This window comes from Megalops cyprinoides, chromosome 3, assembly GCF_013368585.1.
Source record: "Megalops cyprinoides isolate fMegCyp1 chromosome 3, fMegCyp1.pri, whole genome shotgun sequence".
In the NCBI taxonomy this organism is placed as follows: Eukaryota; Metazoa; Chordata; class Actinopteri; order Elopiformes; family Megalopidae; genus Megalops; species Megalops cyprinoides.
The window spans coordinates 35,955,295-35,975,771 of record NC_050585.1 but is presented as its reverse complement, the minus strand read 5'-3'; the positions used below and the strand labels follow the sequence as shown (position 1 = coordinate 35,975,771).

Genomic DNA, 20,477 nt, shown 5'->3' with positions numbered 1-20,477 from the left:
CACACACACACACACACACACATTAAATTACAGTAGATGCATTTAGCAGATGTTCTTATCGGAGAAGTTCAGACGTGTGCCCATCCAAGTTACATCAGCAACAGAGCCAGACCTGGTTAACAACGCTCCCAGACCAGAGGGTGCATGCACAACAACATTCAAGCATGAACACAGGTTAACTTGCACTAATCTAATCTAAGACATTCTAGAAACTACAGGAAGTAATCATACTCACACATACACTCACCCAGAAAGTACACTCTCTCTCTCACACACACACACTCACCCAATCTCAGGCACTGGCGCATCAGTCCCCCAGAGGACATGTTCTTCTCGGCCTCGATCTCGCTGAAGTTGAGGGAGCTGGCGAAGACCAGCACGTCCACCATGGCCATGAGGCGGCTGAGGAAGGTGACGGCCGTCTCCGAGGACATGCCCTGCGTCGCCTCAATGTTCTCCAGCTCCGTCTGGATCGCAGCAGAGACAGGGGAGAGGTTCAGCATGCGCAATAAGCCACGAGGCCATGTAAGCAATGCAGGTGTGAACAGGCCTTTCTCCACTAGCTTTAGCTCAGCTGAAACTTTCTGGGTGATTTTTTTCTGCATTGCCTCAGAAACTGTGTGCTTTCACAGTTAGGGTATTCTTACAGGATTAAGTCCCATATGGTATACTGCTGCTGTGTCCTTGAGCAATGCACTTAATTAGAATTGCTTTGGTAAATATCCAGGCCTATAAATGGATGGGATGCAAAATATGTACGTCATCCTTGCTAAGCAAACAAATACCGTGTGGTAAATACCAACCAGGGAAGAGGCAAGCAGTTTTACACTAATGTACACATCTGAACAGCAAATTAACCACGTGGTTTTTGCCTGAACAGCTGGGCAGGGGTGGTGAAAAGTGCATGGCCACATCAATACAGTGGAAATACCAGTTATACAGACAGTACAGCCACAGGGGTGCAGTGGTGGTGTATGCCTGTAGAGGGTGCTGTGCCTTTGTGTCCCATTTCCACTTGTCTCTCTCCCTACACCAAGCACATTTGTCTAAAGGGCTTAATTCAAAATGAGATGCTTACACAACACTGCGTGACATTCCCGATATTATGAGTGACATTAACTGACCACACAAACACAATGTTCTCGGACTAATACTGAGGCAACCACATGCCAACCAGCGTTTTGGCATTTCTGGCTCAGCATTACACAAGACTTAATGCAAAAAAAAAAAAGGTGCACGGAAGGCTTTCAAAAAGGACATGGTGAACTGCCATGCCTCTAGTCATGCCCGTGCCTGAGGTGGTCTGTGGGAAGTGGGATGTGAGTGGTGGATTCGGGTGGAGGCGGGGACAGATTATCAGGCTGCCCGCAGTGACGTTAGGGCGTGGGTGGGGGGGCCACCCCCATCCCAGCGGCTACCCACCTCGCTCCCAGACACTGGGGCGACCTCGCCGCTCTTTGCCACCTTTTGGGAGCAAGCCCTTCCATCCTTCTTTCATGTGGACAGAGAGGGAGACAAGCTTACACACCAGCAGACACACACACTCCAGAGCTCACCGCTATTGCCTCGGCTATGCGGCCCAAGCCCTCCCTTTGCTTGTATCGCTGTGTCTTGGATGTACCTATAAGTTGTAAATATATAACTACACTTTGTGGCCAATCCAGTAAGCATGGAGCATTGCCAAGCCGCATGTCTGTGCACCTGTGACACAAAGTTAAACAGATCGAAATGGTCGTCTGGCTGCTCCTGATATGATGCTGTTATGAAACCAGAATGTGGCATGAGTGAAAAGGGAGCTAATTCGAAATGTCAATGTGTATCTTAAAGAAGCATATGGGTTTATTTTAGCACATGCCAACTTTACAGAAAGCAGTTAGTAACTATTAGAAAAATGTAAAGAAACTGAAACTTACTGCATTTGCACTAACCTTAGAGCTCTGGACATGCAACAGACACAAAACAAAATATGACAGGACAGAAAAAAAACAACAACACGAAAGCTGATTAAAACCAAAACAAGTTGAAGTCAGGCAAACTGCATAAGTAGACATACTTACTGGGGTCTGAGGTTAGTTAATTAATGTTATAAAGAAAGCAATTCAACCGTGAACCGTGACACAACAAGCAAATGTATATCAGAAATATTACAGTGTAGCTTAATGAAGCCAAGCACATATATATCTGTTAGCAGAAGCAGTCAAGTCACATTTCCTCCAATACTATTCACCCATGCTCTGCAGCCCCACAAGGCCACACTTTGGACGCAGTAACACAGTTCCGCCACCAGAGGGCAGTCACCTCCCACTTACAGAGGGAGACGTAGCGGCAGACAGCAGGGGCAGTATTCCTCCACAGGCTATGATGATGTTGTCAACCATCTGGGAAATGAGGTGAATGGTATTGTGTACAAAAATGATGTTCTCGTTGCTATTCACAAAGTCCATGACTGATTTGGTAGAATGGCTGCAATGAAAAGAGACAGAAACCAGACACATTCATTACACAACCTATAAATCACACAACATGAAGCAGAAGGCAGGTTAATGGAGTCCTTGCTAAGTAATAATCCTAGATGAGAAACTGGTGCCATGGGAAGTAAAATATACATCAAATGAAAAGTTATGCTGCGTGCAAAATGTAAATGTACAAGATATTCTCTTTTTACATCAGTTGGTTAAAATCCATCATCAACATCATGAGCAGTCTTTTTTCCTGCGATTATGTGAAATGTGTGTGTGTGTGTTTGTTTTGACCTTTAATTCTGTAAATATATGTTCCATATCTGAAGGGATATTAGCCTATAAACAAGTAATAGCACGTTTGATGATATGACACGATAGGTCTAAAAATCTAACTACACACATATTTGATCTTTGAAATATTACTATCAAAGCTGATTGAATGCGTACCTACATGTACATACTTACATACGTATTAAAAATGCGTTAACTTCGCAGAAATGACCTGGGGATTGCTGACAGAGTTTGGGTGGCATTTCATGCACTGACCTCCGCCACACGTGCACGTCGGTCTCCAGGGCGAAGAGCAGGTCGGTCAGCAGCCTCTGGTGCATGGCTGACCACTTGAACTCCGGAATGCGGAACATGGTGGTGCGCGGGCCCGGGCTGAACTGCCGCCGCTGCTCCTCCGTCATGGGCATGCCCCGGAAGCCCAGGTCCACCCGCAGGTCCCGCTCCAGCTGGCTCGCCGTCCGCCCATGGAGGGCCTGCAGGGGGCAGCACTGATCAATTACAGCAATTACTGATCAATCACACAGCAAAGCAACCCCAAAATCGCTGCCGTGGTTATGTTGTGACTGAATATTCCATTCTATGGTACAATGTTAATAGTGTGGACAGGGCTATTGGAACCTCACAGTTAATGCACTTAGTGTGGTTAGAGCACATACTGCCACATGACTACATGGTCCCTTTTCCCCATATCTATGAGGCAGGGAAGCAGGGACTGCCTGGGACAGAGAGGCCACACCTGCGTGGTGGCCGTCGTCTGGATCTTCTTCATCTCCTTGTCCTTGCCGTCGTCAGAGCGCTCGGTGTCGGAGGCGGTGCTGGCGGTGTCCCCCGTCCTGGCAGAGGGGTCCCCCTCGGAGCCCGCGGCCCCGGCCTCCGTCTGCTCGGCCCCCCGCGACGCCGCCTCGGCCTCCGCGATGGCGCTGATGTCCGCCAGCGTGCTCTCCAGCTTGAACTGGCTGTCCTCCAGGAGGCTCGGGGGCGAGGCCAGGTCGGCGCCGCCGGTGGTCATGTGGGCGAGCAGGCTGAGGTCGTCGCCGGCGCTGCTGTGGAGGGGCGGCTCGGGGCTGGGCAGCACCAGCGGCTCGCTGGACGCCACCTCGGGCAGGAGCTTCTCGTCGGGGCCGCCGGCCACCTTGCTGAACAGGAAGCTGTTGTTGCTGGGGACGCTGTCCTTCTCGTCGGCCAGCGTGATGAGCGGGCCCGTGTCCCCGTCCTCGGCGCTCTCCTTGGGCGCCAGCGCACTGTTGACGTTGGCGCCGAGCTTCTCCACGGCGGCGCAGTAGACGTTGTCCAGGAGCGAGTCCACCTCCACCAGCGGCCCGTTCTCCGCGCCCCCGCCCAGCGTCTCCGGCGACAGGTCCATGTCGTCCAGCTTCACCTCCGTGGCCTCCACCTTCTCCGCCTTGATGTCCACCAGCAGGTCGTGCACCTCCACCCGGACGCCGGGGGCCGTCTGCCCCGCCCCTCCCAGCACCGCCTCCTCCGGCCCCTTGACCTCCGCCAGCAGGTTGCGCGAGTCCGAGGTCTCCGGGTAGTCGGCCTCGCTATCGGGCGTCTGCGTCTGGGAGTTGTCGTCGATCTCGCGGATCTCTATGGCGCCGTTGACGGCGGAGGCCTGGGCAGACAGGCCGGAGATGGTGCTGACCGAGCCCTTCTTCCCCTTCTTGATGTTCTCCTCCTCCTGCCTCTGGTACTCCTCATACATTTTGGCCAGGTACTCCTTGTGCGCCTCATAGGTCACCTGGAGGAGACAGAACAAAGGGAGGGGGGGGTGTCAAAACTGTCAGAGGCTCACTATATCTTCTGCAGAGCAGAGCTGACATGACTCAACTCCAACCACTGACATGAGGTTTCAATCACACACCAAAAAAAAAAACATAGAAACAGTGAAAATGGCACAACTAAAGTGCCCCAACTTCTGAAAAAACAAACACAAATGCAAGACATTTTACCCGCTTCAAGGAAATTGAAGCACTTTTCAGTGAATGGAGGTGGGACGGGGTAACCATCAATGTGAAATTTATTTAGTTTTATTTTTTAGATGGCTGGATTTAGGTCAGTGAGTCAGTGCCTCAATTTCACACCTCAGTGAGAGCATGAAAAAAGAAGGAAAAACAAGACCAGAAGATCCAGAGAATCATAAGGACCCAGGATAAGGTTTAACAAACAGATACAGGCTGAGCAACAGCAGATGTGAGTCAGCTTCTCTAACTGAACAGCAGAGGGCAGTGTTTCCTCCCCCTTTGCTGAGCACAGCAAGCGTCCCCTCACCTTTGAGTGAGCTATGGAGAGCGTGTCCACCCACACGCGCCAGCCGCCCCACTCGTACTTGATGGCGTGGTAGAGGAGGATGCGGAAGATGTTGTAGACCATCTCTGAGATCTTCTGCTCTTCAGGGTTCTTGGGGTTGATGTAACCCAGAGAGAACATCCAGTCCTGCCACACCGAGCACTGCAACAGACACCTGAACCACAGGGACAATCACAGTCAATACAGAACCAACACATTACCAGAAAATTAATGAGACACAACTAATACACAAACAATCTATGACTATTATTTAAAAATACATAACACTTAAACAACCAATCTACAACTTGCATATAATCAATGAGAAACAATACAGAAAATAATACAGAAAAAAACGTAACCGATACATAACCAACACCCAATCAATAAAAACTACACAACCAATCTACTACTAACAATTAATGAATATATTATCAGTGCATCATTATCAATATATATACAATGATAACATTATTTAATACATGAATAGAAAGTAGTCATAGCCATTAATACACAACAAATATATGTTGATTATTCAACCAAGAATAATGTTAAATTACAGAACCAAAGAATAACTAAGACCTCATCAACACAGAGGACACAGCCAGAATATTACTAAGATATAAATAAATGCCTCGTCAATACATAATCAAAACCCGTCATACTGGAGATTCATAAACCTAATAGCTTTTCTAAAAAAACTTTGGCTAACAGTTGTTTTGATCCTGCATGCACGGGCACCAATGTAAAAGGCAGTACAAACACACCAGCATGCACTCCTACCAAAGGAATGGCTTACACAGAGGAACTAATCGCAGGCCACTGACTTCAAAGCTATTTGAGTGACTGTATTTTGACAAATTGAGACCTGAGGTATTACCCTCCGCAGAGACAAACAAGGTAGGCACTGCTCCATCCCTAACACAGTGTCTATTTTCCAGGGGACTGAATTACAGATTCAACAGTATGGCGGAAAACCCATTTGTCTGTAATAGAAAAATGAGGAAACCAAGTCCTGCACCTCAGCAGGCTGTAGAAACCTGGCATTATAAAAGGTCACATTAAAAGGACTAGGCTCTGCACAAGACAGAACACCGTTAAAAACACCCTAATAAAGGACTGAGCTGTCACTCACTCGCATCCCTGCCTCACCTCAATAAATGTAAAATACACCACAGAGCGACAGTTAAACCAGCAGGGCCGCTCGGCTGACTGACATTTGACAGCACAGATGACAGTAGACTTCCGCCGTCACTGCATTGTTTGAGAGAGGCTCAGCATGTAAACCCCGGCAACCAGGGAAGGTTTAGCATCTAGGGGAGCCCATTAGAAGGGAAACAAATGGAGAGGACAGATGCTCTTTTCTTCATTTTTGATTCCTTAATTGGGATGCTAATTGTTTTGATAGGTGGAGGGGAAGCCTGTGGTATAGTTCCGCTCAGCGTGTGTGTGTGTACGTGGATGTAGGTGTGTGTGCCTGCATGTGTGTGTTTATGAACCTCACATGTTTGTATGCATGTGTTTATGTGACCATGTGTGTGTTTGTTTGTGTGCACGTGCGCTTGCACGAGTATGTACCCTCACCGTCTATTCTCTCTGCTGTTGCTGAACAGTTTGATCATGTCCGACAGGAAGAGGCGGCGAACCTCCATCAGTTCTGCACTGGGCGAAGAGTTCTTCAGTAGAGTGGCCACCACCTTCAATATCACTGACACAACCACCACACAAAAGGGACAAGGATCAGTTTCATTCCGGACACCTCTGAACACTCACTAGCCTCATAGTTGAGCACTCATAGCCTCGTGAATTCGTAGTTACTCACATACACCTTATACTCATACAGCCCTGAACACTCGGTCTAACAGTCACTGACAAAAGAGGAGACTGTTAGCTCAGAGCTACTGGGCTTAAAAGAAGTCAGAATTACACAAACATTTGCACATGTGTCTTTCCCTTGGTGTTCCTGCTTCAGCCAATCAGCTATACCAGCTAGCATTCTGCAGCAAAGAGAGTGAAAGCAGACTGCAGATGGGAAGGCAGACTCAGTAAACACGTACTTGGATTTTGAATCTTCACTGTTGAGTCAGGCTCTGGGTGGGGCTTGTGAACCACCTGTGTGCACACCTGCTCTGTGAGAATCTGTGGAGGGACAGACGGGTGTCAGTCAAAAGTCACCAAATCCTATTACACATGTACATACTCAAAAGAAGACACACCCCTTATCCAGCCTTGAAAAGGAATAGACATTAAAGCTGGGTGCTGTGGACTTTTCTTGGATGTCCTTAACAGTAGTGGTATAAATCTGAATTAAGCCATGGAAAACTAACACTATAAATGCTAGTTTCCAATGCCCCAAAATCATAACCACAACCAGTTCTGGTTCAGCAATGTTGACTGAAACAGGTACAGAAATAAATGGGGTCAGTAGGGGAAATATGAAGAGTCAACTTTATCAGTCTCCAAGGATTAACAAATCAGCTATAAGATCAGCATTGTGACATAAGCACTGATTGTGACAGGCACTAATTACTGACTCCACCGTGTGAAAGAAGAGGCTGTAAAATCAAAGGATGGGGCACAGGAGAGGGGGCTGCGGTCCCGTACCTCGTAAAGCGTGTTGTAGGTAGTGACAGTCACTGTGCTGGTGTGCATCATCAGCCGCTCGCCCAGGAGAGTGAAGAGGCTGTGCGTGTGCATGATCTCCACTTTCCTCCTGCGGGCCAAACACAGAGACACGCTGTGAAGGAGAGCCTTCACATCCCCTAGAAGCAATGTTAATTGTTAAAATGTTAAATGTTCAATGGCCCTTTCTTCTACCCAATTCAAACTGACCAACAGCAGATCATATTTAATCAACTGCATCCAAATTTGTTAATTGTTATTTGTTTGCATGTTTGGAAGAATCGTCTTGTGAACAGCCCATTGGTTAACAAGGCACACCTGCCTAAATAAAGGTGTGTGGCCAGAAAGCAAAGGGGCTCATTTTGTTTTTGCTGACTGTCTGCTCAGGTTGGTTTCTGACTTTGTTGGTTTTTTAAAATAAATGATTGTTTTTTTTTTAACCTTTGCTCTGTCTGCTCATCTTTGTGAGAAGTGTTGGCCAGCTTCTTCACACACACTCCTGTCACCGATGCACGGGCGTCCTGTCACCTGGAAATGAGGGCCACGCCCTCAAAGGGACCCATGTGTTCCCGTGGTGGGGTGACCCGGCAGCCCATTACCCAAAAGAGGGCCGCGCTGAGGCGGTATCACGCGCCGCCGCACGGTGAGAGGACACAGACTAACATAGTGGCTACACCTGGATCTGACAATCAGCAAACCGCTGCTGGGGGTTGTGGGGGAACAGGATGGTGACGGGCGCTGTGGTGAACACACACCATGACAAACCTGCCGCGAGTGCAGCAGAGCGACTTTCCACCACAACGAGAATGCAAAACGAAAAGCAGGCCCCGCATATGAACACTTCCTTTGGCTTCACCAGCCAGTGAAATTTGATCTAAGAGAAGCCTTCAAAATGGGGGAGAATAAACCAATGTATATAAAAAGTCTCATGTCCTTCACCTGCCAAATGTTTGCGAGTCCGCTATTTGAAAACGACTTCTGCTCTACCCTTGACAGCTTGTTATAAAAGTTTGACTGTATGTGTCTGAAGAATCCCTCACATTGTCTATCAGAAAGTAGGTGCATGCAGACAAAATGAAGAAAAAAGTTAATATCCATGAAAAGCCGTCTAACCCTGTGTCTATCTTAAGTCTGCAGACAGGTAGATCCAGTATCCAGTATGACTCTTCTGAACATGGAGAGCACTGAGCAGGGTGTCCACACAGCAGGAGACTGAAAAAAGCTATCCATCTAAAGCTATGAAAAGACCTGAAAGCTCAACCTATCATTCATGCATCCACCTCTCCAGCTTTATAAATGGATGTAATTTCTAAGCTCTGTAAGTCCTGGATGAGAGCCTCTGCCAAGCAAATAAATATATACTCTGTGTGTGTGTGTGTGTGTGTGTGTGTGTGTGTACTGTATACACACTTGTGTGGGAGGGATGCAGGCAAAGGCACTAAATCTATTTACACTGGCTAGACACATAACCTTGTTAGAAATAGCATTTAAATGGCAGATGCTGAAGTCTAGGACATTCTTTTCAATGTGTTTCACTACACGAGTCACACAATAATGGAGGGAATGGTAGTAGAATATCCATGAAATAAAGCCACACAAATGTAGATGCCTGGTGTTCTGTGACTCTCCCTCTCTCTGACACTGACTCTCTCTTCCTCTCTGACTGTGCCCCTGGTGCTGCGACTCTCTCTCCCTCTATTTCTAACTGTGCCTCTGGTGTTCTACAACTCTCTATCTCTTTCTGTCGGACCTAACCTCCCCCTCCCCGCCAGCTCTTGGTTCTCAAAGGCCACGCTGTGAGAGGAATGGCAAACACCACAGAAAATCCTTCCCGCATCATTTCCCCTGATCAGAGGGCTGCCTCTGTGAGCACACAATCTGTCAAACAGAATTATTCCATCAACACCGTCCGTGCGCCACACAGCGCTTGGTGCATCTTTTTCAGCATCTCTTTTTCCGCTTTCTCTTTCACTTCAAACGCTGCAAAGATGTGAGGCTTAGATGGTGTGGCTGCAGAAAATGAAAATTAGGACCAAGCCTCTGCTATCAAAAAATTGTGGGAGCGTAAACAAACCAACAGAAAGGACCCTTGTGCACACATGCCAGCTAAAGGGCTAAGGATGTTATCAATGTGTTAGCTCTGTGCACGCACTCCTCTTCCAAGTACTCACTTGTGGCCCAGGTGCTTGAGGAAGTACCCCAAGACTTTGAGTGCTTGAACGCGAATGCTCTCACTCTTGGAGGCCAGCAGCTTGTAGATAACCCTGGACAACAGACACACTTCAGTCAAAAAGGGCAATAACTCCTGACAGGAGGAAATGCATCGTTAAGAAGAGGAAACATATGATCAAAAATAAACTCAGGAATATTCACACTTAGTCGCAACATGTGCAGATGAGATGGTTAAGGAAAAGACCATCAGTTTATTTATGCTGCATTTTGCTAATTTTGGAATAATTTGGATATTAATTGTTATGGACATGTGGTGACAATGTGTGACTGAAGATCTTCCTTTTTCCAAACACAAATACACAGATTCAACAGATTCTCATAATACTGTTGTGTACATGGTTTCATCATACTGCAGTCAATACTGCAGGTGAAATAAGCATGCAATAGTAGTGTATTTTCTACAGCATTCAGCCAGGCTGTTATGCAACAACACAAGTGTCTTATGTCCCTCCAGGCTCACCGTATTCCACTCCTTTGGTCAAAGGCAGGGATCATTGAGGCAGGATGCTCAGACATCAGGGCAACCAGGAGCTGGAGCACGTCATGAATGTTCTCATCCTGTGAGAAGGGTGGACAAAGAGCCTTCGGGACTTACATGAGAGTGAAAGGCATTGTTTCATAATAAAATGTACATATTATTATATATAATATCAATTCATATTTAATATGGCCTTGTCACTTCTATAAATACAACCTTTTCAATCATTTTAGCACAGCCTTTTCCATGATATAAATACAGACTTTCAGTTTTAATTTCTGCAGTCCATGGAACCTTGCAATGCAGAATTTCACTTCTAAACATAAGATTATGCGGAATTAGTGAAAATCAGTTTAGCCTTGAACAGGATTTCACTGACTACACCACACCTCCCACTGTCATTTTTAAAATGAAGAATATTTGAAGACATATTAATATTAAGGACATAGACTTAAGAATGAGGCAGATGAGACATATACAGTAGTATGAGAGGCACATTTCTCCAGACTGCCTCAGCTTCCGCCTGCAACCTCTCATAACCCAGAATCCTTTGCTTCATCCTAGACGGAAATAAGACTCAAGGCTTCCCGTCAGTCTTCTTTGGGGAGGAATAAAGCACACAGGCATTGGGTCAATGCTGTGGACTTACCTCATGCATTGTTAACAAGTAGTTCAGTATGCTCTGTAATTCATCCTCCTTCACTCCTCGATCCTGTGAAGCAAACAGGACATTCAAACCTTCAGACAGCCACTATGTTCTATTACTCAAGAGGTACTCACTGACTGCAGCTGACAATGGCAGAGGGATCTCAAACTCACTGCATGCCTAATCAAATTTGGCAACACCAGTAATTACTATTCATTGGCTAAGGGCTACTAAACATTATCTATGTAATGTGTACCCAGTGAGTGCATACTGAAATACATTTCTGTTGTTATGGGAGCTCCTCAAAATAAACTGAAACACACACGTCTCCTCAGGCAGAGGGTTTTTCATTGCTGCCAATTCTTTTCATTATTTCAGAAAAAAAGCTGTCCTGGCCCAAAGACAGATGCCTTTCTCTCTAAAAATTAATATTTCATACATATTGATTTTGTTTGGTTTTCTCTCCTTGATTTCTTTACTGCATGACCAATGCTGAACACGTTGTTTGAACACCTTTTTAATGGAAACTCAAGTTCTGTATTATTGATCAGAGCAGGGGAAAACCGAACGGACAGTAATTGCTGTCTGGATGAGGCTCCGCCGTCTGATGTTATTTGAAAGTGAAGCATGTTTACATTTCAGTGTTTAAAGGCACATTATCTCTGGCAAGCCTCAGGGCTACTGATGTTTCTTACCACTGCGAGGATGGAGCGGGTTGGATTAATTGTGCTGAGAAATCAACTGTTTAATGAAAGGAGGCCATGCTAGGCAACGGCATCATACGCTTCAAAGACAACAAGACAACAGCCTCTGGCCAAAAAAAAACACGAGCTCCCAGTTACATTTCTGGAGCACGGACCCAAACAGCGATCCCCCTGTTTATGTTACATTCCCCTGGCCTTTTTTTGGTTTAAGACATAAACTCAGGACGGCTACATAATACATATCTCTAAACTTGATCTGACCGAAAGCAAAAAAGAGGAAAATGGGCCACTTGTTCAAAGAACCATAAATCCTCTGGGGTGAAACTGCAAAGAATGATGGTAAATCTAGGTCGGAAAAGAGGCTTTTTGTAACAACGTGCAGTCGTGCCCTGGAGTAGGATGACTCGTGCAAGTTACTGTACCTTCAGGATGAGCTGCTTGAGAAAGAGCAGCATGAATGCTCGCAGGGATATGACCTCCTTCTGTGAAGGCCGCGGTCCATCTGGGAAGACAGTACATACAGCACGTCAAGACATTGCGAAAAGAACCTGCTGATGAGGGTAGTTAATCTCCCTGTAGTAACAAATATTCAGATATTACCAATTGCCTGAGCGGCATATAGACAACCTGGACACAGAAAACAACTCTGACTCTCAGCTCTTGCAGGACTCGTGTGCCTTTTTCTGTCCATTTGGGGGGGGGGGTGCATTGTTAATGGCCTGAGACACACTCTGTGGTGTCCTGTCATGCATCGCCTGCGGCACCTGGCCGTGCATGGCACCGTACCCAACCTCCACCTCACGCTGTCAGTCACCCACACCACCCATCCGCTGAGGCATCCGCCTGCTCGAAGTCGTGAAACAAAAGCAAGGAAGATGATGGGACTGCACGCTGCATCCAAAAAACCGGCTGAACAGAATCTGCATGACATGGGCCATCGACTATCTGTCACATCTACAAGAGCTGTCCTAGGCCGAGCCAGGGCACTTTCATTCCATCTCAAACCATTATGCTTGCTTTTTTTTAATGAAAAATGAGATTGATAAAAGTACGCTATAAACACTTTCAGTCACTTCTGTCAAGAGCTGCAGCGGTAAGGCGATCAATGCAGTGCATTCACTGTGACAATGATTAAAACTTAAGCAAAATCCACAAGTCAAACTGCAGGCATTTTCAGCACCGAAATGCGACAGATATCAAATCACACTTGAGTTTAAGTACTGAGAATAAGACTCGCCAAGCAAGTGGAGGGACTCCAATTTCACTCTAGTGGGCAGAGTGGTATCAAACATGGATCTCTCCATCTGTTCTAATGCCATGGACCAAGAGTTAACATAGCCATTTAAGCAGTCAGTCAGGACCTTTCTTCTAAATTTTGAGATGAGGCACTTCAGAAAGAGGCACTGTGATCCTGTGGAGTAGGGGCATCCCCATAAACAAAAACCTGCCTGCACATGCCCATTATCGCTGAGCCCCCCCTGCACTTGGTCAGAGAAGGCCAGGGGGTGACAGGGTGACATGAATCCCTGACATGCTTCTCCAATAAACACCCCGATTCATTTCCCCCTTTTCACTTTTAAGGCCAGTGGCAGCAAGAGAAGCTTCAGGGTACACATTTGACCTTCCCTGGATCACCACTGAAATAAAACTGAAGAATTACAACACTAGACCACACTGAGCTGGAGCAAAGAGAACCAAAAAAATAGAACAAACACTATCATGCCTTCAAACACACCGCTTCTTTAAGTATGGAACAACATTCCCATTTACCAAGAACACATGCAATCAGGCTCTGTATTGGAAGAGTGAACCAATAGATCCTTATTATTAAAGAAGGTACAGATGTTCTCAGCTCAATCAGGGCCTGAATGTTCCTGTTTGGCAGGACTCTTAATCTGACACAAAACAACATGAAATAATCCTTCTATATTGCATAAAGACTGGAGCAGGGGTCATGAGTTAACCCGGCCAGGTTGACTTCTCCCCAACCCTCATGGTGACATAACAGCGCATTTCATATAATCCATTTCATGTTAGGATATGAGATTTTCACTCCAGTTTGAGTCTGGTTTAATCTAACCCGCCCACATTTTATAAAGTGGGAATTGACTTGATTGACCTGCCATCTTTGTCTTCAGACTACTCATGACAAGGTCAAAGGAGAAAGAGGTTGAAATCTTCTTTGTCAATAACAAAAACTCGCAAAGCTCTTAAATAAGGGGGACACAGCTTTGTGTGTGTAAAATAATGGTATATGTTTGTTCAGCTAAAAAAAAATCAAGCAATTTTAAAGTCCTAAATGAAAACACACAGAGTGTTATTTTTCATGGACAGAGCTGACCGTCTGTCTGACCATTACACCTTTCCAAGTGAAAAACGCTTTTGATCTGCTTCACACAAAACACAGGAACAGTCAAATATACTGTCACTATCATTGGTGTACCAGTCTACCGATGTGTCATGGCATACCTTTGTGTGTGTGTCAGTGAGTGAGCAACGTATGCCATTATTTACATTACTTCTGCTCAACAGATAACTCTTATCCACAATTCTTATTTATACAGCTGGATATTCACTGATACTGATGGCAACTTGGGTCAAGTACCTTGCTCAAGGGTACTACATTAGCACTCGACCTGGGAATCACACCAGCAACCTTACAAAGTAGTAGGCGTGTGAGTATGTGTGTGTGTGAGTCTGTGTATGTGTTGGCAGGGGAGCAGAGTGCAGTGTGTGTGCACATGTGTGTGGGCAGGGGGGCAGAATGCAGTTTACATGTACTGTATGCACACACATATATTATATATGCGTGTGTGTGTGGGCAGGGGAGCAGAGTGCAGTTTCTGTCGACTTCGGGTGTGGCGGGGTAGGGGAGCGCAGTGCCTCTGTGTGTGAGTAATTCCTCTCCTTCTCTGAAAGTTGTTGTGCTGTTTGTGAAGAGGTCCTGTGAGAAACACACCTCCACCTTGCAGCAGCTCTGCTTTATGCTGTTAACTCTCATTATCGCTCTCTCTTCCCCTGGCTTTGTTTAGTCATTCTCCATAAAAAAGAAGAACTACACAGCAAATTTAGAATGAACACAGGAAATGTATGAAGGTAAATGATTGAACATTGTGTTTACCAAAGATGTTTGTGTGATCTCCCAGCCTCATTCCCTTCTTGCAAAGCCTGAGACAACTGGGACAAGAACGTCATTGGACAATAAAATGCTGTTTCACCATGCGCAGTCTAAAAAGCCCAATGCTATGGGGAGCATGGGCTGAAACTCCAAGCATATTTTATTTATATGTGTAACAGCTGGTTTGGAAATATGGATTATCTTCTTTTAAATCATCAGTGTTTGTGTATGAGCACTTTAGCGTATCTCTTTCTAAGTCTGCATTACTGCTGTGACACAAATCAAAATAAATCCGTTGCCATCAGCCTTGTTTCCACTAACATTCACTACCACAGCGTCACAGCCATATAGCTTAGCGATTAAACCTCCTGTGCCTTCGAACAGTCTGAATGCCTTCCATTTCATTCTCCCAGTTCATCAGTGAAATGAAGACCAATGAGAAGAGGCATAAAGGCAGACAGCAAGTTCTGTTTTGCATTTGTCGCACTAATCACTGAGCCAGCATATCAATGAACAGGGCAGATGCCACCCTATGGGTACCATACTGGAATCACACAAAACAGAAAGGTTTACATACAGTCTTTCAATCTTTAAGAAGATGATCAAGACCCATTAGTTGGCTCTTAGTGTATGCAGTTCTCTGTTGCATCCCTCCAACCACCCACTACATAGAACATACAACACCTCCATTCATATGTTATAGGGAGGTCACTTCACTGTCCCACCCCTGCACCTGCAGCCCACCACTAAAAACAGGGGGAGGAGAAGGGTCCTTAATGAATAGTCTCAGTGGATGGCAAATCTGTGTTGCCTGATGAGGTGGGGACAGGGACACAGGCAGACTACAGTATGTCTCAGTACTAAAGTCCAGAGCTAATTCAGACTTCACTTCTGGCGGTTCTCTGCCCATCCACGCCACTCCAGCTAAGTATTTCCTGCAAGCCAAGCAACCATTCCCCCACACCCGTAGAGAGTGTTTATATGACTTTAGAGGAAGAGACAGTAATCTCACTGACAGATTTCGCTCCTGCATAGCAAGTTTAGCAGCAGAAGGGTCTTTGTTTAAGAACAAAGTTCCCATTTCCAAATTGGCTTATAAAGAAGTGTGATTTTTTTTTCATGCCAAACTTTTAGAAATTTCAAGGGAAGCACAAAAGGAGACACTAATATGTCCACATGAACCTCACACAGATCAGTAGCTGGGAGTTGGTGAGGCACAGAGATGACAAAAGCCCACAGGGGAATCTATGCTCTTAAAAGGTCTCTGACTGGGACTGGAAAAAAGGATATTCAAAATAATACAGAAAAAGAAAAGCAGAAGAATGTGTGCTATTTAAATGACTGACTTCAAATAAAGCTGTGATACACTGGAGTATTAAGCACAGAGGGATGGGTTCTTATGTCTTTCAGGGACTCCATCAGAGAACACTGAGACCCTGAAAGACACAAGATCTCACCGAGTTTAAAACTTGTGAGCATATGCATGCACAAATGTGTGCACAGACACAAATACAGACACACACGTACACGTATACACACAAACACACATATACATACATACATACACACACAACCACACAAACAGTCTGAGCTCAACCACTATGTAGAGTTTCTTGCCCGCATGTGAATAGCAGCATTTAGCAGTCCTGGAGAGGGGATGGAGAGGGAAATACAGCAGGCATTCTATGAACATGGTCATTTACGCGTTGTATTTGAAGTGTGCAAAATACCATTTAAAAAACCACCTATCTGAAAAAAGTGCAATTGGCTTTGTGAAGTGGCTGCTTGTCTCCATATGAATAGGCATGAATAGGGGCTTCTAGCAGTGTGTGAAGTGCAGGTCTCAGACCTCCTTCAGTGTGAAAGGACTGCACCCCACACAGAGATGCTAACAGACATGCACCAGAGCTCTCTATCACACCACTTATCCTTGAACCAGCCACCTCTTCCTTCCCACACAGGGGCACCCCTTGCCAATTCTTCCAGACACACCGGGGGACACCACGTTCCAGACCTATTAGGATTTACAAAAGAAATGGACTGCCCTCTTTTTTAAGCCCATCAGCCGGAGATCATTGGACTACTGACTTCAGCAGTTGTCGCAGAGGATCAAATTGCTGTCTGCGTCTGTCAGCCTGTGTGAAAAAAGGTTCTAAAAGAAAAAGTATGGATGCAGCACTCTGGTGCCTTTCAAGCAGTGCACTGTTTTGATCTCTACTTAAATGTATATGTAATTATGCAAATGCATCAAAATGTTCTTCATTACAACTACAAATATGCTCCCAAGCCGCAGCCTGAAGCACCGCCACAACGCCGAAGTTTCCACGCATTATGCTGCTTCACTGAGCACCACTAATTACATATTTATTTTTACAGAATATATGACAAACAAGTATGTAGCCTTACCATTGACCTATGAGGAATCATTAGCGTCTACTATGTACACACAGCCACTGATGTGATTACCAATGGTAGGTGTAACTTGTTATCGATGTCTGGCTTAGCTCTTTGATGTCACATCAATAAAGAAAGCGTGAATTATTTGTCTCCACAAGCATCACTGGGACGTCAGTCAAACTCTGGTCTGCTGTCTCCATGGTGACGAGGCGCACTTTGCTTTGATTTTTACATGGCTGGAGGCAGTAGCCTCGGCTCCAAAACCCAAAGCACGTCTCCATCGCTGCAACACGGGTCTAGCCACGTTTGTTTGGATGACACACGTTTGTTACCTCTACTGCTGCTTCACACCATCGCACCTCAGTCTTTGATCATGACTGGAACACAGGAGGTGGAAGAGTACCACACAGTGGAGGAGAAAATGACAAAGACACCGTCGTGAGAGGCACAAGCACACTGAACAGACCTGATCGGCAAAAAAAAAAAGAAAAAACGTCAAAAAGCCAGGCACTCTGGAGTGAAACAAGACAGACACCAAGAGCAGAAACAGGACAGATAGATATTGTAGCAAACAAAATGGGACGGATGGAAACAGCTGTAGATAATGACAGAACCAAGAGCTGAAGAGACTCAGCCTGGGGAAAATCAGCACTATGAGCACACAGAGATGCGGGTACGCAGCAGACTATAAAAACACACTGCCCTGCCTTCAGCTGTCACATAATGTAGTCATTTATTCATCCAGATGAAGAGGGAGAGACAGAAAAAGAATAAGAAAACATTCCCAAATATAGGGAGGAATGATAAAAAAAGAAGGTGACAGTTCATAATCAAGAGGGGGAAAAAGAAGGATTTCAAGGATATTTTTCCACTTCGAGCTTAATGCTTGCCGTTGTGTTTTGCTGCTTTGCAGAGCAGGACCCTCAAGTTCACTTTCATAATTGTTTAAAATAGACCCCCCCAGCCCTAAACCCCTCCATGCTTCACTGGACATGGACATTACCCCTGCCTCCTCCAGGAAGTGACACCCCCCCACTTCCAGGGTGACAATCAGGGTGACAAAAATGGCGTTATTCTTCCGTCTCACTCTTCCACAGTAGGAATGTGGAACAATTATTTTTAAACTTCGCCATGCACTTACTGAAACCAGATCTCATCTTAAATTATCAGGTGTTTACAAGCTCCTGTATGCACGAAATTGCTGCAATTAAGTTTGTGACAGGTCTGAATATTTTCACAAGAATCGTACTCAACGTTGGGTTTCACAAGTCAAACGACTGCCAAGTTCTAATGACAAATGAGCCATAACATAATGTTTGAACATGTGTTATTTATCATTATGTAGAGGGTACTCACCCAGGCCCTTGGGCATGATGCCACTGCTGTCCAGGGGGTTAATAGCCCAGTAATAGTACTTAAGGGTGTGCATCAGCTGCAGTACTGTCCCCACCCGTCGGATGGTGCTGTATATAGTTGCGGTACCAATGAACTCCGCTGAGAGGTACGTGTACAAGGAGAGCTGGACCTGGAAAGCAGAGAAGTTCACATACAGACACAGACACACACACACACACACACACACAGACGGACACACACACACACACACACACACACACACACACAAATGACTCAAGACTAGAGCAGGACTAGCTCCAGAAATTTGCAAGTAGTTTCAATAATAAATCCCACTTGACGGCCCAGCTCATGGAAAAGCTGTCATCTGACAGAGGTTCTATACTTGGAAAGAGGAGAAGAGGAGAGAGAACTCCCACGCACCAATGCACTGTAAAGATTCACACTTTCACTGTCACAGATGAGGCCGCTGACGTTTCTGTCGAAGGCCTTGCTGCATCACCTCTGTTGGCAGGCACATCACTCTGAGTGTTTTATTTTCTCTCCTGTTTACTAACAGCCTCTGTCTCTCCCGTTCTGAGCCACATGAAAGTATGTGCACACAAGTACAGAATAAGCAAGTGTTAACAGTTAAAATACTGTCTCAGAAAAGCCTCTTTGCAGATAAACACAATGGGTCACTCTTTCTACCCAGTACAAAGAACACTGGCTACTACTAATCAGTACAAACAAACAGCAGAATGGTTACTGCTACTCAGTATGAAATACAGCATGGTAATTACTGCTCCATAAAATAAGCCACTCCATAAAATAATGACATGGTTACTACTACTCAGTAAAACAAGCAGTGGCCTGTTTACTACTATTGAGTAAAATAAATAATATTGTTGCTACTACTGCTTTATAAAACAAACTGTTACATGGTTACAACTACCTAGTCTGGTATAGCTAAATTTTGTGGTCCTCCAGAGGGCAGGTTTCACTGTTTCGCATGGTTACTATTACTTGGCAAAAAATTAACATTATGGTTACTATTTCTCAATATTAGCATGGTTACTGCTACTTGGGAAAAAAACAAATGGTTACAACTACGTAGTCTGTTAAAGCTAGATTCTGTGGTCCTCCAGAGGGCAGTAGGTTGTCAGTGATTTTGTTCCCCTACGTTTCTCCCCTAAAGGTGCAGACTTTGCCATGCTGCTCACAGTCCTGCACAGAGCTGTCGCCATGCCCCTGGGGACTGAGACACCTGCCTGGATCCACACAGCCTGGCACTCATTTACACGCCCCTGGTAATTATGCTAACCGAGGATTCTCACTGGGTCTCTGGCCCCAATGAAAACACAGAGCCAAAGACAGTGTGGTACTTGGTATGCATCATGGCTTTTGTTTTCTAGTTGTTTCAGGGCTGTCATACAGGGACACAAAAGAAAAGCAGCATGTTCATTTCATGCCATGCCAGTGGAATGGGCCCATTTCCTTTGAGTAAATTTTGTCTTTCAATTTTGCCATCAAAACAGATTAAGAATTTGTAGATGAAACTCAGTGTGGGATGCTCTGTTGCCATAAAATGGAGGACTCTACTGTACCACATCATAAATGATGATTCTTCTAAATTCTAAATTCTTCCCAAATTTCAAAGCCCTGTGTTCTGATGAGACAGACTGGAGGACCTCAGTCATCAGGGAATTTCCAAAAAAAAAAAATGTATGGTCATGGAAAGTCTGGCTGTTACCCCTTACGTGGAGCAGATTATGTCTGGCTAAAATGACGAAAGATCTGGCCTCTCTTTCACATGCCCGGGGAAATAGTCCTGTCAGTATTGGATTATGTAAAGGTGCTTTTATCCATTCCTCTCTGCTATTTCCCCTCTCTCGCTCTCATTCTC

At 45.4% G+C, this 20,477-nt stretch overlaps 1 protein-coding gene across 9 annotated transcripts in view; it reads right to left on the bottom strand.

Moving 5' to 3' along the window:
* The window catches only part of nbeaa (neurobeachin a), a 210,281-nt gene that overhangs the window by 94,102 nt on the left and 95,702 nt on the right, over positions 1–20,477 (bottom strand). For 5 of the 9 annotated variants that reach the window (XM_036523380.1, XM_036523381.1, XM_036523384.1 and 2 more), the window contains exons 13-27: positions 18,596–18,764; positions 12,147–12,226; positions 11,024–11,086; positions 10,357–10,454; positions 9,836–9,928; positions 7,647–7,755; positions 7,100–7,181; positions 6,627–6,750; positions 5,025–5,217; positions 3,490–4,494; positions 3,009–3,226; positions 2,310–2,463; positions 1,929–1,937; positions 1,423–1,491; positions 287–467 (exon numbers count right to left, since the gene is read on the bottom strand). In XM_036523380.1, coding sequence (XP_036379273.1) covers positions 287–467; positions 1,423–1,491; positions 1,929–1,937; positions 2,310–2,463; positions 3,009–3,226; positions 3,490–4,494; positions 5,025–5,217; positions 6,627–6,750; positions 7,100–7,181; positions 7,647–7,755; positions 9,836–9,928; positions 10,357–10,454; positions 11,024–11,086; positions 12,147–12,226; positions 18,596–18,764 — 2,647 coding nt within the window. The remainder of the gene's footprint in view (positions 1–286; positions 468–1,422; positions 1,492–1,928; positions 1,938–2,309; positions 2,464–3,008; positions 3,227–3,489; positions 4,495–5,024; positions 5,218–6,626; positions 6,751–7,099; positions 7,182–7,646; positions 7,756–9,835; positions 9,929–10,356; positions 10,455–11,023; positions 11,087–12,146; positions 12,227–18,595; positions 18,765–20,477) is intronic. The other 4 variants (XM_036523383.1, XM_036523388.1, XM_036523389.1 and 1 more) reach the window with 1 other exon arrangement.